At 45.1% G+C, this 26,245-nt stretch overlaps 4 protein-coding genes and 1 long non-coding RNA gene across 7 annotated transcripts in view; 3 read left to right on the top strand and 2 right to left on the bottom strand.

The window, feature by feature from the left end:
• Positions 1 to 1,638, bottom strand: part of LOC118936546 (lipopolysaccharide-induced tumor necrosis factor-alpha factor homolog) — a 29,852-nt gene extending 28,214 nt beyond the window's left edge. The window contains exon 1 of the mRNA XM_036948153.1: positions 1,442 to 1,638. The gene's annotated coding sequence lies outside the window, so the exon portion shown is untranslated. The remainder of the gene's footprint in view (positions 1 to 1,441) is intronic.
• Positions 1 to 26,245, bottom strand: part of LOC118940024 — a 1,007,326-nt gene that overhangs the window by 666,956 nt on the left and 314,125 nt on the right. The window lies entirely within an intron of this gene.
• LOC118940086 (tektin-4-like) lies at positions 1,206 to 3,223 on the top strand. Its single transcript, XM_036948322.1, has 4 exons — positions 1,206 to 1,221; positions 1,401 to 1,540; positions 2,734 to 2,994; positions 3,149 to 3,223. The coding sequence occupies exons 1-4, from the start codon at positions 1,206 to 1,208 to the stop codon at positions 3,221 to 3,223; spliced, it is 492 nt and encodes a 163-aa protein (XP_036804217.1).
• Positions 3,397 to 7,508, top strand: LOC110493414. Of its 2 annotated transcripts, XR_005036668.1 has the most exons (4): positions 3,397 to 3,730; positions 4,125 to 4,212; positions 5,693 to 5,765; positions 6,000 to 7,508. It is a non-coding gene; the product is annotated as an uncharacterized LOC110493414 (long non-coding RNA). The 2 variants fall into 2 exon arrangements; XR_002469136.2 differs by having other exon boundaries at positions 3,433 to 4,212.
• tekt4 (tektin 4) lies at positions 15,622 to 24,971 on the top strand. Of its 2 annotated transcripts, XM_036948085.1 has the most exons (6): positions 15,624 to 16,293; positions 16,427 to 16,497; positions 21,607 to 21,750; positions 22,277 to 22,499; positions 24,109 to 24,263; positions 24,561 to 24,971. In XM_036948085.1, the coding sequence occupies exons 1-6, from the start codon at positions 15,754 to 15,756 to the stop codon at positions 24,772 to 24,774; spliced, it is 1,347 nt and encodes a 448-aa protein (XP_036803980.1). In that variant the 5' UTR covers positions 15,624 to 15,753; the 3' UTR covers positions 24,775 to 24,971. The 2 variants fall into 2 exon arrangements, with proteins under 2 accessions (XP_021423344.2, XP_036803980.1); XM_021567669.2 differs by lacking the exon at positions 21,607 to 21,750 and having other exon boundaries at positions 15,622 to 16,293.

The raw sequence follows: 26,245 nt of genomic DNA, 5'->3' as shown, positions 1-26,245 counted from the left end.
ACCCTATGGGCCCTGGTCAACAGTAGTACACTACCCTATGGGCCCTGGTCAACAGTAGTACTCTACCCTATGGGCCCTGGTCGACAGTAGTACACTACCCTATGGGCCCTGGTCGACAGTAGTACACTACCCTATGGGCCCTGGTCAACAGTAGTACACTACCCTATGGTCCCTGGTCAACAGTAGTACACTACCCTATGGGCCCTGGTCAACAGTAGTACACTACCCTATGGTCCCTAGTCAACAGTAGTACACTACCCTCTGGGCCCTGGTCAACAGTAGTACACTACCCTATGGGCCCTGGTCAACAGTAGTACACTACCCTATGGTCCCTGGTCAACAGTAGTACACTACCCTATGGGCCCTGGTCAACAGTAGTACACTACCCTATGGGCCCTGGTCAACAGTAGTACACTACCCTATGGGCCCTGGTCAACAGTAGTACACTACCCTATGGGCCCTTGTCAACAGTAGTACACTACCCTATGGGCCCTGGTCAACAGTAGTACACTACCCTATGGGCCCTGGTCAACAGTAGTACACTACCCTATGGGCCCTGGTCAACAGTAGTACACTACCCTATGGGCCCTTGTCAACAGTAGTACACTACCCTATGGGCCCTGGTCAACAGTAGTACACTACCCTATGGGCCCTGGTCAACAGGTTAATTAGAATTGAAGACACCCAATTCAGGAACTTTTTAAATTAGTAGCTTCTCTTCCATTTATTGAGAAGTCATTGAATATAGATTTTTTCAGATTACTTCCTGAACTGAAGGATCTCAATTCGCATTGACCCCAAACCTGACCTTTACTATACCCATTTACCATGGGCAGGAACCATAACTCTCACACCCTAATCAGTTAAACATTTTCACAAGGATTTATTTTAATTTCCTTAATCCAACATCCCACAGAACAGCTGGACTTTTCCCCATAAATTATATCATGGTTTGGTTAGCTATCAAATTCACTGATGTGTGAAGTACAGTTTGCCACTGTCTACATCTAACAGCGCTGTCAGTGTGTACACATCTAACAGCGCTGTCTGTGTGTACACATCTAACAGAGCTGTCTGTGTGTACACATCTAACAGAGATGTCTGTGTGTACACATCTAACAGAGATGTCTGTATGTACACATCTAACAGAGATGTCTGTGTGTACACATCTAACAGAGATGTCTGTGTGTACACATCTAACAGAGATGTCTGTGTTAGAAGGTAGGGTGACTGGTGCTGTGTTTTCTCTAAACCGATTTAAAAACACCCCTCTTCTAACAAGTATTTTCTTTCTCACGTAGCAACACACACAAAACAAACAGATATTCCTAGTCATACACACAACTCTTTCATATTTTATTATATCCTCCAAAGAAGCACTCTGAAATCCCCCAACTCAGAGCACCATTTCCCAGCCACCAGCAGAGCAACAGACCCTTACCTTTTTGGAGCCCTGGAGGAGAGGAGGTACTGTGGACTGGAGTCCTGGAGGAGACGACTGTGTGGAGCTAAAGATCAGAGCTGCTACTCCCTCGAGACAGTGAGAAAGTGAACCAGGTAGGAAAGAGAGTGAGAACGAGCGCACACACAGAGGGGAGGAGTGAGGCAGATGAGGTAACAACGTATTCAAACAGGAAATTCCACTCACACCAGGGGCATTTCCCAAATGACATTGAGCCCTGGTCAAATGTAGTGCACTACCGTATCTAGGGAACATGGTGTCATTTGGGACACAGGCCTGAAGACACTGATTCCCATCAATAGACCAGAGACCTCTGACTCACTAAAGGGTTTTAAAGTGAAGAGGTGGAGGGGTGTGAATATGCTGTGTGTGTGAGAGAGAGAAGGGTGTTAAACGTTAATGTGTTATTGTTCTCGATTATCAACATTGCTGTGGTTGTTGGTGAGATGAGTAACCTTCAGTTAGACTATTAGAACGTAACGCAGACCAGACAGTCATTACTTTACTAACATTGGTCCATTGGTGTTTGGAAAAAAAGGTAATTAGAGCACCTAACATAGGCCTATTTTCAGGTGAATACATTTTAGAAAAGTGTGTGTGTTCATCCATCCACCATTCGTTGTTTCCTGAGAATGTATACTGAAGAAAAATAGAAACGTAACATGCAACCATTTCAACAGTTTTACTGAGTTACAGGAAATCAGTCAATTGAAATAAATGTATTAGGCTCTAATCTATGGACTTCATATGACTGGGCAGGGGCGCAGCCATAGACGGGCCTGGAAGAGCATAGGCCCACCCACTTGGGAGCCAGGCCCAGCCAATCAGAATGATTTGTTCCCCCACAAAAGGTCTTTATTACAGACAGAAATAGTCCTCAATTTCATCAGCTGTCTGGGTGGCTGGTCTTAGACGATCCTGCAGGTGAAGAACCCAGATGTGGAGGTCCTGGTCTGGCGTGGTTATTCAACATTCTGCCATGTTGTCTAAAACAATGTTGGAGGTGGCTTATGGTAGAGAAATTAACATTAAATTCTCTGGCAACAGCTCTGGTGGACATTCCTTCAGTCAGCATGCCAATGCTCCTTCAAAACTTGAGACATCTGTGGCATTGCACACTTTAGAGTGGCCTCCCGCCCACATACACTTGTATACCCCCTACGGCTTGGCTACTGCGGGGTACCGTTCAGAGGAATGGCAGCCCGGAGGAATGGCACTTCAAGCATTTCTCTACCCTTCACCAGGTGGTTACAGACTGAAACAACGCAAAGAGGATTCGCCATGAGTCCAAAACACTGGATACGGAGACCGAGGCCGGGACTCTGCGCACCCAAGCTGAGGGGACGCGGCACCTGGGAGAGAGACTGCAGCATATCCACTTCTGGAAGTCGGAGCTGCAGCGGCACATCAAGAAGCTGGTGGCCGAGACAGACCTCCTGCAGCAGAAGAGGAGGCTGTTGAAGGCGCTGGACGCCACCGAGATCCCGTTCGCCATCGCCACGGATAACCTAACCTGTCGGGACGGCGACCGCGTAGAAGAAGAGCTGCTGATGATACAAAAATAACATCGACTTGTCTTTGCTCTAGTTCACCTAAATACTTGTATCATTATTAAATGTTGCCTAGACGTTATTTCACTAGAAACCAATCTGAAAATAAGGTGATGGTTGTGTTTGTGTACCGCAGGAGGTGGACTTGATCAGGAGCATCCAGGCTCTGTTGAAGAGAACGCTGAGTCAGGCTGTCAATCAAATCAAGTGAGTGTCACAATGAAACAATAAGGGGGTTTATTTATCAAAACTTGGCTGATACAAATTACGACAAGCAAATAAACCAAAGTGCTTTAAAATATACCAAGGGCTAAATGACTTGAAAAACGAACTGTCCTGTAAAGTATTAACGTTAAAAAGAACTACGCTATAACGTGCAGGAACAGAACGTACATAAACCAAAAATCAACTCGCTGATGGGACGTTCCATTATAAGGGGAGTGGCCAGCTCCAAGGCAAGTCTGCAAACCGTCAAGTTTTACATTTCTACAATAATGATAACGTTAAATATAAGCATTATTTCATCAACAGTATACAATATCAATGTATAACTGTACTTCGCTATTTTAAACTCGTCAAAGGGAAAAAGAGTTCCACCGGGGTGAAGAGACGGTGGGCATTTCCCAACGCCCTTCCGGAACCGTATTTTAACCCTGGGATTCAGGTCGGACCTCCTTTATCAGCACACCGTGGCACCCATCACTGCTGAGGAATAGACGTAAACAAGACATTACTTTGAACTGTGACTATTTACTTGAGAATGATAATGGTTAAATTATAACAATGACTGTTACCACGTAAACTATGAGGCGTGCACGCAACATATAAAACAATGATAGCAAATGTCAAACTGTATTTCTGCAATACAGTTACGTATGGGATATAAGAAACAAAAGCTGTGTGTCGCGTCGTCATTTATATTATGTTTATAGTGCAAATTGAGTAATAACGTGCATAAAATTAAAAGGATATTTGTTATGGCCTGTGTACACTTGCACGCGGTAAACTACCGCGTGGCTAGCTTGTGGGCATGCTGGCAGCAGCAGTTCTGTTGTGCAACAAAGATCTGGTTATTAAATGGGTAAATAGTTCAATCTATTCTCCATTAACAGTTAAGTAGTGTGCTCTAACCCGCTCTGGTGACAAACGTCGCTGCCCTGTTTCCAATCGTCCACATTGCTGCTGGGAGAATCTATTCAAGTAAGTAAATACACTTTGGGAAAAAGACTTTACCCGTGTTCGAATAACATACTGTATACTACATACTTAATGAGTGTATATACTATTAGTTAATTTTAGGAAACTGTAAACGAACGGTATCCTTCCAATTTGGAAGTTAATTCTGATTCTGTTACTATGCAACTTCTTGTTAATAAAACAAATGACAAGACCTTAAGACAATGTCCATTAGGAACGCTCAACGACTATACCGCCAAACTAAGAATGACGTGAATAATCAAGTCAATAGGTTGCGTATGTAAATTCACTCTCTACTCCGATTTCAGTGTAACCGATGTGAAATGGCTGGTTAGTGGTGGTGCTAATAGCGTTTCAATCGGCGACCTCGCGCTGAGACCTTTTGTCTCGACGCGATGGGCAACGACGCTTCGAGGGTGATGTGTGCAGAGGGTCCCTGGTTCGAGCCCGGGTAGGGGCGAGGGGACGGACGAAAGTTATACTGTTACAAGAGCATCGCGCCATAGATGAGGGCGAGTAAATGAAGTAGCTAGCCAATGTTAGCTTGGGTGCTTGACTGCCATTGTGAGTCCAGTGTGCGCTCTGACTACTTCAAGAGCAAAATGCAATTTACGAACACACAGTTGGGTAGTTAGATAGCATATAAGTTAGTTAATATACTGGCAAGTTCGATGTATTAGTAGCCCAACTAACGGGTAACATACCAGCACATAGTGCTGTATTGTATACTATGCGGTTGGTAAGAATAGCGTAGCTAACAAATCGTCTGGCAACATAATGTGTAACCTTATTTGAAAATTAATTACTGTATTACATTGCTCGACATTTCTTTAACATTTGCCATAATTAATTAAAGCAATGAATTCGTCTCTTTTCTCGTCGGACTTCGCCCGCATATTTTCCGCCATTTTGTTCAAATCTGAAAACGTTGGAGCCTATTTTCTGAAGAACTGCATTATGGGCCATAAAAGCACGGAAGTGTCCACTGCTTGTGTACTTTGTATTTTGGTTAATGAAGTACGAAATGCGGGAACTTTTGGTAGACTAACTATACCCATACTATGACCAATAAGCGTGCTACAGTCAATTTACACAGTTTATGTATTATTAGCGAACTAGCTACAGTGTAATTTAACTCAACTGAACTGCTAACGTAGCTAGCTATCTAACCAACTTTACATACTGCATAGCTAGCTAACTGAATTAAATATCACCAGTTACCTAACTTCATAATGGCTAGCTATCTTGATGTAATTGTAAAACAAACTCCAAATGCATTTGTAGGTAGCTAGCTAACAGCCATGGAAGAGAGTGAAAGGATAGCTGCTCCAACTGTCAAATAAGGTAGAGTAGGCTATTCTGGATAGGGCAGGTACTGTTGTGTAGTTCCACTCCATAGTAAGAAGTGAGGACGGAGAGAATCGTAACATAATATTCAGTGCAGTCTAATTTTAGTATAATGAAGTCTGTTTTCTGTCCTCAGATACAGAGCTGTGAAACCCTGTCTGCAGATGAAGAGCAATGGTTCCCAGTCCTGTTCCTGGGGTCTCAAAGGGGTGCGCATTTTAATTTTTGCCTCCGTGCCACTCATCTGATTCAAATTATCAAGTCATCATCAAGCTTCAAGTGGTATTTATGTATTCATTTGTGACGCTATCCTTGATATGATCCTGCTGTCGTCACATGCTACACATGCATCTATCCAATGTTATAAGAAATATTATACTTTGTAATCCACAATGACCTTGTGGTGTAAAAGTCTAATGACATTATCTTCCATATTCCTACAGATGCCTTGCAACTGGAGATTTCTTAAACGATTGCCTACAGTTACTGTGTAGGGCACGGCACAGTTGGGTGACCAGGGCCATCTGGGACTGTCTCGTGGGGGATTTCAGGCATCTGTGAAGGCTACCTGTGTCCTGCATAACTTCATGATGATGAACAGGAGGGGACCTGCAGCGCTCCGCCGTGTTCCAGAGGAGAGGTCTGCTGCTCTGCAGGATGTTGCCAGGATGGGGGCCAACAACGCAGCACAGGAGGCAATCCGTGTGCAGGAGACCTTCACCTCCTACTTCTTCACAAAGGATTCTGTTCCCTGGCAACACCACAGACTACACTATGCACAACCAAAGGCTCTTTTAAGAGCCATCCACATTGCAATAAGAGTATTCTTCCATTTACTCAGCTATGTCAACTGCAGTTATTAATTTCAGTTTCTGTTCCTGTGAGTTCTACTTCACAGGTGAGGGTGCTGTTTAGGTAGGTGTGGTGTCTGTACAAATACAAAACAGGCTCTTTTAAGAGTCACTCATATTGAAAACATTTAGAACAATTAGACACCCTATAAGCCACACCTACACATTTGTCTATCAATCTGATTTATGTGTTGTGTAGTAAGCAGGCTCCGGTGTATAACTGGCTCCTTCCACCTTCAAAGAATAGACAAGAGGACAAACCATGGAGAATAGTAAGACACTTCATTATTTATATAACTACGCTAAATTGTTTGTACTCAAGTGTCTGCCTCACCCGCTGTTCAGATAACCTTCGGGCCCAAGGCTGGTTAGGAGACACCTCTAGAGACACTTATGTAAAACATTTCACATTCTCTACTGGTTGAAGTCTCTCATTTGATGAAATACCACACCTATCCTGTCCTCAGATGAGTGCAGATAAAGGAAATTAGATAGATGAACCTATTTACATGATGCAAAGGAAGTGTAATGTTTTTTTTTTTTAAATTCTGTTTCTGTATATATGAATTACAAATAAGCCCTTTAACTAGTTAAATCATGTTTATAGTCTATTTGTTACTATGTGTAACCATTGATGTCCCAGGACCAAGATTGGTAAACACTGTTGAAGTGTATAATTGTAATACATACATGCAGACACGGCATCATTCAAAGACTGCCCGTTTGATACTCCTGGTATTGGATATGACTGAAAAAGAATCTCAGACATTCATACCAGAACCGCACCTTTATTTACCAAGGTAGAGTACATGATCAGTGGAAATATTAAATGTACAGGCTACAATGTGGGGATCTCATGCTACATGTATATACGACTTGCATCCGTGGCACAAAGTTAGATTATATTCTACTCAATCCATAGGCTTCATTGATGCCAGTCAGACTGTTTTGAAGTTGATACAACCGGCTATGATAGCTTAAGTTCATATCTAGGTTCTGAACTAATATGTATCCAAAACGTTTGGGTCCATACACAGATCTGCTAGACAGCTACACATCCATAGGTATTCAGGGATTTTATCCTCCACTGCACAATAAACAGTGCCTTGCGAAAGTATTCGGCCCCCTTGAACTTTGCGACCTTTTGCCACATTTCAGGCTTCAAACATAAAGATATAAAACTGTATTTTTTTGTGAAGAATCAACAACAAGTGGGACACAATCATGAAGTGGAACGACATTTATTGGATATTTCAAACTTTTTTAACAAATCAAAACCTGAAAAATTGGGCGTGCAAAATTATTCAGCCCCCTTAAGTTAATACTTTGTAGCGCCACCTTTTGCTGCGATTACAGCTGTAAGTCGCTTGGGGTATGTCTCTATCAGTTTTGCACATCGAGAGACTGACATTTCTTCCCATTCCTCCTTGCAAAACAGCTCGAGCTCAGTGAGGTTGGATGGAGAGCATTTGTGAACAGCAGTTTTCAGTTCATTCCACAGATTCTCGATTGGATTCAGGTCTGGACTTTGACTTGGCCATTCTAACACCTGGATATGTTTATTATTGAACCATTCCATTGTAGATTTTGCGTTATGTTTTGGATCATTGTCTTGTTGGAAGATAAATCTCCGTCCCAGTCTCAGGTCTTTTGCAGACTCCATCAGGTTTTCTTCCAGAATGGTCCTGTATTTGACACCATCCATCTTCCCATCAATTTTAACCATCTTCCCTGTCCCTGCTGAAGAAAGGCCCAAACCATGATGCTGCCACCACCGTGTTTGACAGTGGGGATGGTGTGTTCAGCTGTGTTGTTTTTACGCCAAACATAACGTTTTGCATTGTTGCCAAAAAGTTCAATTTTGGTTTCATCTGACCAGAGCACCTTCTTCCACATGTTTGGTGTGTCTCCCAGGTGGCTTGTGGCAAACTTTAAACAATTTTTATGGATATCTTTAAGAAATGGCTTTCTTCTTGCCACTCTTCCATAAGGCCAGATTTGTGCAATATACGACTGACTGATTGTTGTCCTATGGGCAGAGTCTCCCACCTCAGCTGTAGATCTCTGCAGTTCATCCAGAGTGATCATGGGCCTCTTGGCTGCATCTCTGATCAGTCTTCTCCTTGTATGAGCTGAAAGTTTAGAGGGACGGCCAGGTCTTGGTAGATTTGCAGTGGTCTGATACTCCTTCCATTTCAATATTATCGCTTGCACAGTGCTCCTTGGGATGTTTAAAGCTTGGGAAATCTTTTTGTATCCAAATCCGGCTTTAAACTTCTTCACAACAGTATCTCGGACCTGTCTGGTGTGTTCCTTGTTCTTCATGATGCTCTCTGCGCTTTTAACGGACCTCTGAGACTATCACAGTGCAGGTGCATTTATACGGAGACTTGATTACACACAGGTGGATTGTAATTTATCATCATTAGTCATTTAGGTCAACATTGGATCATTCAGAGATCCTCACTGAACTTCTGGAGAGAGTTTGCTGCACTGAAAGTAAAGGGGCTGAATAATTTTGCACGCCCAATTTTTCAGATTTTGATTTGTTAAAAAAGTTTGAAATATCCAATAAATGTCGTTCCACTTCATGATTGTGTCCCACTTGTTGTTGATTCTTCACAAAAAAATACAGTTTTATTTCTTATGTTTGAAGCCTGAAATGTGGCAAAAGGTCGCAAAGTTCAAGGGGGGCGAATACTTTCGCAAGGCACTGCAGCTAGTTACGTTATCCACAAGGCAAGCTTACAATGTTACGTTATCCACAAGGCAAGCTTACACAATTGTACATTAAATTCGCAGTAAATGCTTTACCTAGCTGATTCTTTACATCCACTGTTTCACAAGACGACAGGCTGGTTGTTTCAGGAGTCCCTAAAACAAACACGAATTACAATTTCATATTCATGTCAAAACACCCATAAAGCTAGCTAGCTGGCTACTGTTAGCTAGTCAGAAAGCTTGCTAAATCGCCATTTTCGCAAATTGACTTTATGATAAAACATATGCATACTCGTTTGTCTCTACATTAACTAGCATGTTCCTGTCAACTATGTTTTGCATGAATCGTTATGACGTTATAATCCCGTATATTTGCTTCTATCCTGGTATTTCTGTCCGCCATCTTTGCAGCAGCTGAGCCGGGTTGCAGCCTATTCATTTAGGTACCAAACAGGAAAATGGACTGCCTCAGGTTGTCCAATAAGAAACGCTCGTTTTCGTTTTCCAGTGCAAATTGTTTGCCTACGTTTTGCTCCTGTGTGCACTAATGAATACGGATCCTGCTATGGTAACAATGTCCTTTTTTTGTCTTATGGCGCCCCTTACTGTCTGTAATACGTAGCTACTCACCCGCAAAGCATGCAAAGGAAAAACCAAGGAGGCCGAGATGTGAAAAGTGCTAACAGGTGATAAGCAGCACTGATGTTTAGGCATAGAAGCCCAAACGTATTCTCCTTTTTTATTCTTCACATTTGATCACTTTGCATCAAGGCTGACACACAGTACCACCCCAACTCAGACAACCTACAGGACCAGTGAGTAGCTGTATTCTGCCCAACCAAGCAAAAAGGCAGTAACTGCTCATTTGTTCGAAAATGAGTTAATGTCATTTTTGCTACATTAAATACATGCTTAATCATGTGGACAAGTATCCTGCCTCTATTGTGTTCTGGATAAAATTGGGGGTATGTTATTTTGCTTGGTAGGGTAGTATTATACACACACACAACCATACGCACGGATGTATTATACTCACAAACACAGACACACACACTCTCTTTCTGTTTTAAATACATATTTTATAGCATGTCTGAGTGCATACAATTATTGACAATGAAGTAAAAATGTATGCTTTTAAAATGTTTCTTATCTATACACACCATATTTACCACAAATGTAACACGATACATTTGCAATTCTAACAAGCTCCTTGGTATGTGACGATGCTTTTATTCAGCTCAGCTTTTTCCTTCAGTTCCTGAAAGTCCTGTTGAAAGTTGTTGAGCTGGGTCTGAGAGCCTTGGACCATGACGGTACCGGTGTGATAAAGATTCACTGTAATAACAACCTTTAAGGGACTGTCATCGACATACACTTTGACCTGTACGGCATAGTTGATGTCGCTCTCTTTAGTGTTGGGGTAGGTTTGGCGCAGGGCCCTACGCCAGGCTGCGGGGTGCGCTGTGTAGAAAACATAGTTGGTTTTGACTCTGTTCTTCAGTGCTTTTTTGTAATCCACTATCAGAGTCTCAGGATGTTTCCTCAAGAATTCTCCCTTGTGATGTTTCCTAGCCTCAGAATCCATACCTTCAGGGTATGGGATTTCAGTCCTGGGCAATCTGAGTAATTTTGTCCCTCTGTCCTAATGTTGCCTGTTGAACATCCAAAACATGCAGAGATCAGAATGCTGAAAACAGAAGTACTAACTTAATCCTCTCAATCCTAAAGTGCATAAAGCTCATTACAAGTGCCAACAACTGGGTGACACATAGCCTAGAGGTTAAGAGCACTGGCCCTATAATCTGAAATAGTCTGCCGTTCTGCCCTTGAGCAAGGCAGTTAACCCCCAACAACAACTGCTTCCCAGTCGCCGTGGACGTCGATGAAGGAGTTGGGTTAAATGCAGTTGAATAAATTCAGTTGTGAAACTGACTATGTATCGCCTTTCCCCTTTCTCAGCCAAGGTTTATTATTATTATCGTCGTCCACTACAGAAACCAAAACTAACCATGAAAAAAATACAAGATATCATTCTCTTACCAGGAAAATGATGATTCAAATCGCCAAAAATCGCTGCGACTGGCAGCATGTGATTCCAACAGACGAGGTTCCTTCTGCATTTTTCAAAAAGTACAAACGCTAAATACTGTAACAGCATTGGATGGCGCCGACACGTGTCTTCCGGCGGTGTTTTGAGCGGGTGCGTATCACATGAAGATGATGCATCTTGAAAGTGACCAGTGTTTTCCATGTTATTATCATGTAATGTATCTCACGTCCCTATTCATACACAACGAACAACTACTACTACTACACAGTATTTGTGTTTACTGAGTCTGCCAGATCAGAGGCAGTAGGGGGGGTGGGGGTGGTTTCTTCCCCATCAGGGCACTTTGGGATGTGGTGTGTGCGTGAGTAGAGAGAGAGTGACTGATGGAGACAGTTATAGTTGGGTGGGCCATTCGCAATACTGTAGGTGGCATGTGCTTCAGGAAATGCTTACAGAGAATGCTGCAAGCTGACCTGCTGTTGCCACACACACCAATTCACCATCCCTACTACACACACACACACACACACACACCAATTCACCATCCCTACTACACACACACACACACCAATTCACCATCCCTACTACACACACACACACACACACACACTAATTCAACATCCCTACTACACACACACACCAGTGACCATCACTACTAGCCATTTCCCAGAGGATATTATAATCTGGTTGTCAATCTTTACCAGGGTTAATTAGAATTAAAGACACAATTCAGGAAGTGATTTTTAAATGAAAAGCTTCTCCTCTTTCATTTATTTAGAAGTCATCTTGAACTAACTGACTTTAATTTGAAATGACCCCAACCTTGAACTTTACTATACCCATTTACAATGGGCAGAAACCCAAACTCACACATCCCAGTCAGTTAAACATTTACGGAAGGCTAGATTTTAATTTCCTTAATCCAACATCCCACAGAACAGCTGGACATTTCCCCATAAATTATATCATGGTTTGGTTAGCTATCAAATTCACTGTGTATACACATCTAACAGCGCTGTCTGTGTGTACACATCTAACAGCGCTGTCTGTGTGTACACATCTAAATGAGCTGTCTGTGTGTACACATCTAACAGCGCTGTCTGTGTGTACACGTCTAACAGAGCTGTCTGTGTACACATCTAACAACGCTGTCTGTGTGTACACATCTAACAGAGCTGTCTGTGTGTACACATCTAACAGAGATGTCTGTGTTAGAAGGTAGGGTGACTGGTGCTGTGTTTTCTCTAATCCGATTTAAAAACACCCCTCTTCTAACAAGTCTTTTCTTTCTCACGTAGCAACACACACAAAACAAACACAGATATTCCTAGTCATACACACAACTCTTTCATATTTTATTTTATCCTCCAAAGAAGCACTCTGAAACCCCCCAACTCAGAGCACCATTTCTCAGCCACGAGCAGAGCAACAGCCCCTTACCTTTTTGGAGTCCTGGAAGAGACGAGGTACTGTGGACTGGAGTCCTGGAGGAGACGAGGTACTGTGGACTGGAGTCCTGGAGGAGACGAGGTACTGTGGACTGGAGTCCTGGAGGAGACGAGGTACTGTGGACTGGAGTCCTGGAGGAGACGAGGTACTGTGGACTGGAGTCCTGGAGGAGACGAGGTACTGTGGACTGGAGTCCTGGAGGAGACGAGGTACTGTGGACTGGAGTCCTGGAGGAGACGAGGTACTGTGGACTGGAGTCCTGGAGGAGACGAGGTACTGTGGACTGGAGCCCTGGAGGAGACGATGTACTGTGGACTGGAGCCCTGGAGGAGACGAGGTACTGTGGACTGGAGTCCTGGAGGAGACAAGGTACTGTGGACTGGAGTCCTGGAGGAGACGAGGTACTGTGGACTGGAGTCCTGGAGGAGACGAGGTACTGTGGACTGGAGTCCTGGAGGAGACGAGGTACTGTGGACTGGAGTCCTGGAGGAGACGAGGTACTGTGGACTGGAGTCCTGGAGGAGACGAGGTACTGTGGACTGGAGCCCTGGAGGAGACGAGGTACTGTGGACTGGAGTCCTGGAGGAGACGAGGTACTGTGGACTGGAGTCCTGGAGGATACGGGGTACTGTGGACTGGAGTCCTGGAGGAGACGAGGTACTGTGGACTGGAGCCCTGGAGGAGACTGGGTACTGTGGACTGGAGCCCTGGAGGAGACGAGGTACTGTGGACTGGAGTCCTGGAGGAGACGAGGTACTGTGGACTGGAGCCCTGGAGGAGACTGGGTACTGTGGACTGGAGCCCTGGAGGAGACGAGGTACTGTGGACTGGAGTCCTGGAGGAGACGAGGTACTGTGGACTGGAGCCCTGGAGGAGACGAGGTACTGTGGACTGGAGTCCTGGAGGAGACGAGGTACTGTGGACTGGAGCCCTGGAGGAGACGAGGTACTGTGGACTGGAGTCCTGGAGGAGACGAGGTACTGTGGACTGGAGTCCTGGAGGAGACGAGGTACTGTGGACTGGAGTCCTGGAGGAGACGAGGTACTGTGGACTGGAGTCCTGGAGGAGACGAGGTACTGTGGACTGGAGCCCTGGAGGAGACGAGGTACTGTGGACTGGAGCCCTGGAGGAGACGAGGTACTGCGGACTGTGTGGAGCTAAAGAGAGAGAGAAGGCCTACATCCCGCACCTAGATCTTCTGCACATATTCTGTCAGATCTGGGCCCTGACAGACCTGGGCCCTGACAGATCTGGGCCCTGACAGATCTGGACCCTGACAGACCTGGGCCCTGACAGACCTGGGCCCTGACAGATCTGGGCCCTGACAGATCTGGGCCCTGACAGATCTGGGCCCTGACAGACCTGGGCCCTGACAGACCTGGGCCCTGACAGAGCTGGGCCCTGACAGTAAACATCAGTAAGATAAAAAATAATGTTGTTCCAAAAAATGTCCAGTTGCCAGGACCACAAATATAAATTCCATCTAGACACCATTGCCCTAGAGCACACAAAAAACTATACATCCCTCGGCCTAAACAAAGCTGTGAACGAGCTGAGAGACAAGGCAAGAAGCTCCTTTTATGCCATCAAAAGGAACATACAATTTGACATACCAATTAGGATCTGGCTAAGAATACTTAAACCAGTCATAAAACCCATTGCCCTTTATGGTTGTGAGGTCTGGGGTCCGCTCACCAACCAAGAATTCACAAAATGGGACAAACACCAAATTGAGAGGCTGCATGCAGAATTCTGCAAAAATATCCTCTGTGCACACTGCCCACAAAATGAGGTGGAAACTGAGCTGCACTTCCTAACCTCCTGCCCAATGTATGAGCAAATTAGAGACACATATTTCCGTCAGATTACACAGACCCACAAAGAATTCGAAAAACAAACCCAAATTTGATAAACTCCCATATCTATTGGATGAAATACAACAGTGTGCCATCACAGCAGCAAGATTTGTGACCTGTTGCCACGAGAAAAGGTCAACCAGTGAAGAACAAGCACCATTGTAAAAACAACACATATACGTTGATTTATTTTCCCTTTTGTACTTGAACCATTTGTACATCGTTACAACACTGTATATATATATATAATATGACATGTGTAATGTCTTTATTCTTTTGGAACTTTTGTGAGTGCAATGTTTATTGTTTGTTTCACATTTGTTTATTATCTACTTTACTTGCTTTGACAATGTTAACATGTTTCCCATGCCAATAAAGCCCTTAAATTGAATTGAAAAATTGAGAGAGAGAGAGAATGCACACAGATGTGAGGCAGATGGGAAAAACATGATCTTACATGACTGAATAGAACACAAGCCTGATGGACAATAACTACTCCCGTTAGTCACTCACTAGTTCCAGTGTAATTGCATCATCACTGTGTGGCAAAGCCCAGTGAAACAGGAAATTCCCCTCACACCAGTAGTGTTTCCCAAATTACAATGAGTAGTACACTATCTGGGCAACAGGGTGTAATTTGGGACACAGACCAGAAGACACTGATTCCCATCAATAGACCAGAGATCTATGACTCGGTTCTGATTCCCATCAATAGACCAGAGACCTATGACTCCGTTAAAGGGTTTTAAAGTGGAGAGTTGGAGGGGTGTGAATATGCTTGTGTGTGTGTGTGTGTGTGTGTGTGTGCATGTATGTTTTTGGGGAAAAAAAACACAGGGGCCACTGTCATGTTAAAAGTTCAAGTTATTATTGACATTATTAAAACAATTATTATTCATCAATTAAAGTGGCAATCCTTAGTTTCGACATCCATTTTTGGACATATAAATGGGTATATAAATTTAGTTAGCACACCTAACATAGGCCTATATTCAGATGAATACATTTGAAAATGTGTGTGTGTGTGTTCCTCCATGCACCATTTGTTGTTGCCTGATAATTCATTTGGAACCGTGGGGCATTATCGCGTGTCCAGTTAGTTACACGGTGTTTCCTTGGAAACAGGTCACCTGGCAACGCAGCGCAAATACAAAACATGTGATTCTTCACTTCCCCTGTGTGGCTCTTGTTTATGCTGCGACTCCGTTAACTACAATCCTGTGTCGGATCGCAGTGTTTTTAATATCAGGTATCACCAATTCGCCACAAAATGTCTTCAGAAGTTTTAGTGGCCAGACATAATTTCGACAGCAGGTCAGTTGCCCAAGCAGGCGAGCCGTTCCCGCCTCCAGACGCAGAGGCCACATTCAAGGAGGGCTTCTATCCCTCCTCCGGCTTGGCTACGGCGGGGTACCGCTCATCCAAGTACAGCCCGGAGGAATGGCACATCAATAACTTCTCTACCCTTCACCAGGCCGCTACTGACCGAAACAACGCCGAGAGGATTTGCCATGAGTCCAAAACACTATATCAAGAGACCGAGGCCGGGACTCTGCGCACCCAAGCTGAGGGGACGCGGCACCTGGGAGAGAGACTGCAGCATATCCACTTCTGGAAGTCGGAGCTGCAGCGGCACATAGAGAAGCTGGTGGCCGAGACAGACCTCCTCCTGGGGCAGAAGAGGAGGCTGTTGAAGGCGCTGGACGCCACCGAGATCCCGTTCGCCATCGCCACGGATAACCTAACCTGTCGGGAACGGCGGCTGGGTCCCGACCTGGTTAAAGACGGCGTAGAGGAGGAGCTGCTTAAGGTGATTAAAACAATAACATCGACTTGTCTTTGCTCAAGTCGAAATACTTGTATCATTATTAAATGTTGCCTAGACGTTATTTCACTAGAAACCAATCTGAAAATAAGGTGATGGTTGTGTTTGTGTACCGCAGGAGGTGGAGTTGATCAGGAGCATCCAGGCTCTGTTGAAGAGAACGCTGAGTCAGGCTGTCAATCAAATCAAGTGAGTGTCACAATTAGTGTCACAATGAATATTTTAGATGCATCAGCAGTAACTATATACATGGTTTATTTATAAGATCCTCTATTTTCATTTGATTGTGTCATCACACATTTCCACACATTATTCTAGGAAAGGACTACAGCTGAGCTGGGTTGTAGCCTATTCATTAAGACTACAGCTGAGCTGGGTTGTAGCCTATTCACTAAGACTACAGCTGAGCTGGGTTCTAGCCTATTCACTAAGACTACAGCTGAGCTGGGTTGTAGTCTATTCATTAAGACTACAGCTGAGCTGGGTTGTAGCCTATTCATTAAGACTACAGCTGAGCTGGGTTGTAGTCTATTCATTAAGACTACAGCTGAGCTGGGTTGTAGTCTATTCATTAAGACTACAGCTGAGCTGGGTTGTAGTCTATTCATTAAGACTACAGCTGAGCTGGGTTGTAGCCTATTCATTAAGACTACAGCTGAGCTGGGTTGTAGCCTATTCATTAAGACTACAGCTGAGCTGGGTTGTAGTCTATTCATTAAGACTACAGCTGAGCTGGGTTGTAGCCTATTCATTAAGACTACAGCTGAGCTGGGTTGTAGCCTATTCATTAAGACTACAGCTGAGCTGGGTTGTAGCCTATTCACTAAGACTACAGCTGAGCTGGGTTGTAGCCTATTCATTAAGACTACAGCTGAGCTGGGTTGTAGCCTATTCATTAAGACTACAACTGAGCTGGGTTGTAGCCTATTCATTAAGACTACAGCTGAGCTGGGTTCTAGCCTATTCATTAAGACTACAGCTGAGCTGGGTTGTAGCCTATTCATTAAGACTACAGCTGAGCTGGGTTGTAGCCTATTCACTAAGACTACAGCTTAGCTGGGTTGTAGCCTATTCATTAAGACTACAGCTGAGCTGGGTTGTAGCCTATTCACTAAGACTACAGCTGAGCTGGGTTGTAGCCTATTCACTAAGACTACAGCTGAGCTGGGTTGTAGCCTATTCATTAAGACTACAGCTGAGCTGGGTTGTAGTCTATTCATTAAGACTACAGCTGAGCTGGGTTGTAGCCTATTCATTAAGACTACAGCTGAGCTGGGTTGTAGCCTATTCATTAAGACTACAGCTGAGCTGGGTTGTAGCCTATTCATTAAGACTACAGCTGAGCTGGGTTGTAGCCTATTCACTAAGACTACAGCTGAGCTGGGTTGTAGCCTATTCATTAAGACTACAGCTGAGCTGGGTTGTAGCCTATTCACTAAGACTACAGCTGAGCTGGGTTGTAGCCTATTCATTAAGACTACAGCTGAGCTGGGTTGTAGTCTATTCATTAAGACTACAGCTGAGCTGGGTTGTAGCCTATTCATTAAGATTACAGCTGAGCTGGGTTGTAGCCTATTCATTAAGATTACAGCTGAGCTGGGTTGTAGCCTATTCATTAAGACTACAGCTGAGCTGGGTTGTAGCCTATTCATTAAGACTACAGCTGAGCTGGGTTGTAGTCTATTCATTAAGACTACAGCTGAGCTGGGTTGTAGTCTATTCATTAAGACTACAGCTGAGCTGGGTTGTAGCCTATTCATTAAGACTACAGCTGAGCTGGGTTGTAGCCTATTCATTAAGACTACAGCTGAGCTGGGTTGTAGCCTATTCATTAAGACTACAGCTGAGCTGGGTTGTAGCCTATTCATTAAGACTACAGCTGAGCTGGGTTGTAGCCTATTCATTAAGACTACAGCTGAGCTGGGTTGTAGCCTATTCATTAAGACTACAGCTGAGCTGGGTTGTAGTCTATTCATTAAGACGACAGCTGAGCTGGGTTGTAGTCTATTCATTAAGACTACAGCTGAGCTGGGTTGTAGCCTATTCATTAAGACTACAGCTGAGCTGGGTTGTAGCCTATTCATTAAGACTACAGCTGAGCTGGGTTGTAGTCTATTCATTAAGACTACAGCTGAGCTGGGTTGTAGTCTATTCATTAAGACTACAGCTGAGCTGGGTTGTACCCTATTCATTAAGACTACAGCTGAGCTGGGTTGTAGCCTATTCATTAAGACTACAGCTGAGCTGGGTTGTAGCCTATTCATTAAGACTACAGCTGAGCTGGGTTGTAGTCTATTCATTAAGACGACAGCTGAGCTGGGTTGTAGTCTATTCATTAAGACTACAGCTGAGCTGGGTTGTAGCCTATTCATTAAGACTACAGCTGAGCTGGGTTGTAGCCTATTCATTAAGACTACAGCTGAGCTGGGTTGTAGCCTATTCATTAAGACTACAGCTGAGCTGGGTTGTAGCCTATTCATTAAGACGACAGCTGAGCTGGGTTGTAGCCTATTCATTAAGACTACAGCTGAGCTGGGTTGTAGCCTATTCATTAAGACGACAGCTGAGCTGGGTTGTAGCCTATTCATTAAGACGACAGCTGAGCTGGGTTGTAGTCTATTCATTAGGCACTAAAAAAAAGGAAATTAGACTCAAACAGGGATGGACTACCTAAAGTTGCCCAATAAGAAACATTCATTTTTGTTTCCCATTGCATATTGTGTGTCTAAGTTTTGCTCAGTGTGTATTAATAAATGGGACCCTGATATGGGGAACAAGGTGTCCTTTGAGTTTTAGTCTTCTGGCTCCCCCTACTGTCTGGAGCACGTAGGTACTCGCACAAACCAATTGCTATTAAAAAAAGTGTGCGGTGCATCAACTCTTCATTTAACGGATTACAGTTTGAATCGGACAGCAACCAATCAAATTGTGCAAGAATTGTGTCACAAAACAGATTGCAACTTCATGCGGGAAGAAAGTAACAGACGGAGGCGCAACAATTTCCAACTTTGTTCGACATTTGAATCTGCACAAATAACGGTAAGTCGGGGCTAACATAGCCGACAGTTATATATTGTATTACTTTAATAGAGTATCATGTGGGCTAAGATAATGTTAAATCAATGAGCCTCCACACAATCAGTCAGTGCGGGAACGTGATAATTTGCACCCACACTTGAGCTACAACTGGCTAGGCAGCTGGTAGCCTAAATCCTGCCTGATGTTACTGCTGTTCCTAAAACAAGGTTGGGCTATTGCGCCTCATAGCGATCCTCGATAGTCGATCACTATGGGGACGGGGACTTTCACAGGGCTACCCATGTATTTCCATGGAAATATAACATTTATTTGGAAAGTAATAAATATATAGATATTTTAAAAAGCATTCATGATTTGCGTAAATGTAATATACTAACTATTACTCTTGTTAAAAATGTGAAATGGCATTACGTTTGGTGAAGAGCACATTATGACATGTTTAGGACTCAAAACTCAAAGTTTAGGACTTGAGACTTGACTTGATACTTGACGTTCTTGACTCTGGACTTGACTCAGACTTGCCTGTGTTGACGTGGGACTTGACTTGAGTGCTAAGACTTGAGACTTACTTGTGACTTGTAAAACTGAAACGTGTCTGAAACAGTCATTACTTTACTAACGTTGTGATTCATCCAGGCTGTATCACATCCGGCCGTGATTGGGAGTCCCATAGGGTGGCGCACAATTGGCCCAGCGTCGTCCGGGTTTAGCCTGGGGTAGGCCGTGATTGTAAATAATATTTTGCTCTTAACTGACTTGCCTAGTTAAAGAAAGGTTAAATCATTATTATTATTTTTTCTCCAAAAAAACATAGTTAGCACACCCAACATTTGAAAAGTGTGTGTTCATCCATCAATCATTTGTTTTTAGCCTTCTTGAAAATTCCTTTTGAACAGTGGGGCATTATCGTGTGTCCAGCTACTCACAGTGCTTCATTGGAAAATGGTAACCTGGCAACACATCGCAAATAAAAAAATGTATTCTTAATTTCACGTCCCCTGTGTTGCTAAGGCCCATCCTCTACTCCCTGTTCACCCACGACTGCGTGGTCCCACGACTGCGTGGTCCCACACGACTGCGTGGTCCCACACAGCCTACAGGGAAGAGGTCAGAGACCTGGCAGTGTGGTGCCAGGACAACAACCTCTCCCTCAACGTGGACAAGACAAAGGGGCTGATCTGGACTACAGGAAACGGAGGGCCGAGCCTCTACACTCCACATGGACGGGGCTGTAGTGGAGACGGTCGAGAGCTTCAAGTTCCTCGGTGTTCACATCACTAAGGACCCATCATGGTCCAAACACACCAACACAGAGGTGGAAAGGGCATGACAACGTCTCTTCCCCCTCAGGAGGTTGAAAAGATTTGACATGGTCCCTCAGATCCTCTAAAGGTTATAAAGCTGCACCATAGAGAGCCTTTTGACTGGCTGCTGCACCGCCTGGTATGGCAACTGATCGGTGTCCGACCGCTAGGCGCTACAGAGGGTAGTGCGTATGGCCCAGTACATAACTGGGGTCGAGCTCCCTGCCATCCAGGACCTCTATACCAGGCGGTGTCAGAGGAAGGCCCTAAAAATTGTCAAAGACTCCAGCCACTCTAGTCATAGACGGTTCTCTCTGCTACCGCATGGCAAGCACCACCGGAGCGCCAAGTCTAGGACCAAAAGGCTCCTGAACAGCTTCTACCCCAAAGCTATTAGACTGCTGAACAGTTAATTACATGACTATTATACTGCTGAACAGTTAATCACATGGCTGTTATACTGCTGAACAGTTAATCACATGACTATTATACTGCTGAACAGTTAATCACATGGCTATTATACTGCTGAACAGTTAATCACATGACTATTATACTGCTGAACAGTTAATCACATGACTATTATACTGCTGAACAGTTAATCACATGGCTATTATACTGCTGAACAGTTAATCACATGACTATTATACTGCTGAACAGTTAATCACATGGCTATTATACTGCTGAACAGTTAATCACATGACTATTATACTGCTGAACAGTTAATCACATGACTATTATACTGCTGAACAGTTAATCACATGACTATTATACTGCTGAACAGTTAATCACATGACTATTATACTGCTGAACAGTTAGTCACATGACTGTTATACTGCTGAACAGTTAATCACATGGCTATCCTCACTTCAGCTTTTCACTTCCTCCCAGACCCTCATCAGACCCTCACACTGGCTTTCTGCCCCTCACTGTGTCCCACTGTGTGTGTGTGTATCAGGTGTAACAGAGATGCCAAGCAGACTCTAGAGCTGGACTGGTCTGATAAGTACCAGGCCTACAGTCTGGATGACCAGTGTGGTCGCTACAACAACATGAGTACTGACACACAGTATCACCCCAACTCAGAGAACCTACAGGACCAGTGAGTAGCTGTATATATAATACACTCAGTACCACCCCAACTCAGTACCACCCCAACTCAGTACCACCCCGACACAGTACCACCCCACCTCAGTACCACCCCAACTCAGAGAACCTACAGGACCAGTGAGTAGCTGTATTATACACTTAGTACCACCTCAACACAGTACCACCCCAACTCAGTACCACCCCGACACAGTACCACCCCAACTCAGAGAACCTACAGGACCAGTGAGTAGCTGTATTATACACTTAGTACCACCTCAACACAGTACCACCCCAACTCAGTACCACCCCAACCCAGTACCACCCCAACTCAGTACCACCCCAACTCAGACAACCTACAGGACCAGTGAGTAGCTGTATAATACACACAGTACCACCCTAACCCAGTACCACCCCAACTCAGTACCACCCCGGCACAGTATAACCCCAACTCAGTACCACCCCAACTCAGTACCACCCCAACTCAGACACCACGTTGGTGTGTATTAATAGTGTGTTAACATCTCCATCCTCTCTCCCAGGCTGTGTAACCGTGATGCGTGGGTGTCTTTCACCCAGGACAACCTGTCTGTGGCTCAGCGGGAGGAGCAGGCCAGCGTGGAGCTCAGGCTGCTGGTGGAGAGGGTCCTACAGGAGACGGCTGAGGACCTGAGGGTCCAGTGCTCTAACGTAGACCAGGCCTTCAGCCAGCGCTGTCTGCAGCTCACTGAGGCCAAGACACAGCTACAACTGCACCTCACTCAGGTGTGTTGGGGTGGGGGGGGGGTGGTGGAGGTGGTGTGTGTGTGTCGTTTCAATGGCCAAAACTCAATCCTTCCTCTAATTATACAAAACATACAGAAATTGGCGCCTACCCAGCAGGCAAAGGGAATGTTTTCATCTGAAGACCTGAAGGTTTTCATGACATTCAGCACCTTCGGAAAGTATTCAGACCCCTTCCCCTTTTTACACATTTTGTGAAGTTACAGCCTTATTCTAAAATGGATACAATTGTTTTTTTTATCCTCCTCAATCTACACACAACACTCTCCCACACTGACATCACAATACCCCATAATGACATCACAATACCCCATAATGACATCACAATAGCCCATAATGACATCACAATAGCCCATAATGACATCACAGTAGCCCATAATGACAAAGCGAAAACAGGTCTGATGAAACCAAGATTGAACTCTTTGGCTTGAATGTCAAGCGTCACGTCTGGAGGAAACCTGGCACCATCCCTACGGTGAAGCATGGTGGTTACAGCATCATGTCTGGAGGAAACCTGGCACCATCCCTACGGTGAAGCATGGTGGTTACAGCATCATGTCTGGAGGAAACCTGGCACCATCCCTACGGTGAAGCATGGTGGTTACAGCATCACGTCTGGAGGAAACCTGGCACCATCCCTACGGTGAAGCATGGTGGTTACAGCATCATGTCTGGAGGAAACCTGGCACCATCCCTACGGTGAAGCACGGTGGTTACAGCATCATGTCTGGAGGAAACCTGGCACCATCCCTACGGTGAAGCATGGTGGTGGCAGCAGCATGTCTGGAGGAAACCTGGCACCATCCCTACGGTGAAGCATGGTGGTTACAGCATCACGTCTGGAGGAAACCTGGCACCATCCCCACGGTGAAGCATGGTGGTGGCAGCAGCATGTCTGGAGGAAACCTGGCACCATCCCTACGGTGAAGCATGGTGGTTACAGCATCATGTCTGGAGGAAACCTGGCACCATCCCTACGGTGAAGCATAGTGGTGGCAGCATCATGCTGTGGGGATGTTTTTCAGGGGCAGGCGCAATAGTATAGTCAGGATCGAGGCAAAAATGAATGGAGCGATCCTTGATGAAAACCTGCTCCAGAGTGCTCAGGATCTCAGACGGGGACAAAGGTTCAGCTTCCAACAGAATAATAACCCTAAGCACACAGCCAAGACAACACAAGAGTGTCTTCAGGACAAGTCTCTGAATGTCCTTGAGTGGCCCAGCCAGAGTCCGGACTTGAACCTGATCGAACATCTCTGGAGAGACCTGAAAATATCTGTGCAGTGACACTCCCCATCCAACCTGACAGAGCTTGAGAGGATCTGCAGAGAAGAATGGGAGAAACTCCCCAAATACAGGTGTGCCAAGCTTGTAGTCTCATACCCAAGAAGACTCAAGGCTGTAATTGCTGCCAAAGCTTCTTCAACAAAATACTGAGTGAAGGGTCTGAATACTTATATAAATGGGATATTTCTTTTGTTGCAATGCTGCACCTGAACTCAACACTGTGTGTGTGTGTGTATGTGTGTGTGTGTCTGTGTGTGTGTGTGTATGTGTGTATGTGTGTATGTGTGTGTGTGTGTGTGTGTAGATCCTGGATCAGATCGGGGCCCAGGAAAGGAACATTGTGTCTCTTCAGCAGGCTCTGTATGATAAAGAGGCCCCTCTGAGAGTGGCTCAGTCCCGGCTGCACCAACGCTCACACAGACCCCACATGGAGCTCTGTAGGGACAACCCACAATTCAGGTACACACACAAACAGACAGAAGCACACACAGAGATGCAAGCCAGTAAGCACTCACACGGACATACACACAAACACACACCCAAACCTATCTGTCTATCGCACTCTCTCTCCCATCTTTCACAAACACCTACACTGGGATGACAAGCTCCTCTCCTTCCCCTTTATCTCTCTCTCTCTCTCTCTCTCTCTCTCTCTCTCTCTCTCTCTCTCTCGGTTTCTCTTCCCGTCCCTCTATCCTCTCTGTCGCTCTCTCTCTCTCCTTCTTGTGCTCCCTCTCTCTCTCTCTCTGTCTCCAGCCTGGTGGGCGAGGCAGGTCAGATCTCCCAGACCATGTCATCCCTGCAGCAGCAGCTGTCTGCAGCGCGGAGCTCCCTGTCCCACCTGGAGGAGTCCCGCATGGTGCTGGAGAAGGACATCGGCTGTAAGACCCACAGCCTGCTCATCGACAGGGACAAGTGCATGTCCCACCGCACCCGCTACCCCACCATCATAGCCCTGTCTGGGTACTGAAGAGAGAGAGACAGGGGGATATGGGGACGTGTGTGTGTGTGTGTGTGTGTGTGTGTGTGTGTGTGTGTGTGTGTGTGTGTGTGTGTGTGTGTGTGTGATCAAGTCTGTATTAGTGACTAGTGCAACATTGTGTGCATTTGCTTGGTGTTTCCAGTTGTGTTGTGTCAATCAATAAAGGCTTGTCTGTCACAGCTGAATGATCACTAGACACTCGTCTAAGAGTGTACACTAAAGCAATAAGATTCTCCCTTCCCTCTGCCCTCGATCATGTAACCCAGGGCAACCCAAACTTCTTCCTACAGATCAACGGTCCTGTAGGTTTACACTCCAACCCTGTTCCTCCAGATCAACGGTCCTGTAGGTTTACACTCCAACCCTGTTCCTACAGATCAACGGTCCTGTAGGTTTACACTCCAACCCTGTTCCTACAGATCTACTGTCCTGTAGGTTTACACTCCAACCCTGTTCCTCCAGATCAACGGTCCTGTAGGTTTACACTCCAACCCTGTTCCTACAGATCAACGGTCCTGTAGGTTTACACTCCAACCCTGTTCCTACAGATCTACTGTCCTGTAGGTTTACACTCCAACCCTGTTCCTCCAGATCAACGGTCCTGTAGGTTTACACTCCAACCCTGTTCCTACAGATCTACTGTCCTGTAGGTTTACACTCCAACCCTGTTCCTCCAGATCAACGGTCCTGTAGGTTTACACTCCAACCCTGTTCATACAGATCTACTGTCCTGTAGGTTTACACTCCAACCCTGTTCCTACAGATCAACTGTCCTATAGGTTTACACTCCAACCCTGTTCCTACAGATCTACTGTCCTGTAGGTTTACACTCCAACGCTGTTCCTACAGATCAACTGTCCTATAGGTTTACACTCCAACCCTGTTCCTACAGATCTACTGTCCTGTAGGTTTACACTCCAACCCTGTTCCTCCAGATCAACGGTCCTGTAGGTTTACACTCCAACCTTGTTCATACAGATCTACTGTCCTGTAGGTTTACACTCCAACCTTGTTCATACAGATCTACTGTCCTGTAGGTTTACACTCCAACCCTGTTCCTCCAGATCAACGGTCCTGTAGGTTTACACTCCAACCCTGTTCATACAGATCTACTGTCCTGTAGGTTTACACTCCAACCCTGTTCCTACAGATCAACGGTCCTGTAGGTTTACACTCCAACCCTGTTCATACAGATCTACTGTCCTGTAGGTTTACACTCCAACCCTGTTCCTACAGATCTACTGTCCTGTAGGTTTTCACTCCAACCCTGTTCCTCCAGATCAACGGTCCTGTAGGTTTACACTCCAACCCTGTTCATACAGATCTACTGTCCTGTAGGTTTACACTCCAACCCTGTTCCTACAGATCAACGGTCCTGTAGGTTTACACTCCAACCCTGTTCATACAGATCTACTGTCCTGTAGGTTTACACTCCAACCCTGTTCCTACAGATCTACTG

This window comes from Oncorhynchus mykiss, chromosome 17, assembly GCF_013265735.2.
Source record: "Oncorhynchus mykiss isolate Arlee chromosome 17, USDA_OmykA_1.1, whole genome shotgun sequence".
Taxonomy (NCBI): Eukaryota; Metazoa; Chordata; class Actinopteri; order Salmoniformes; family Salmonidae; genus Oncorhynchus; species Oncorhynchus mykiss.
The sequence above is the reverse complement of the archived record's forward strand: the minus strand, read 5'-3'. Positions and strand labels throughout refer to the sequence as shown.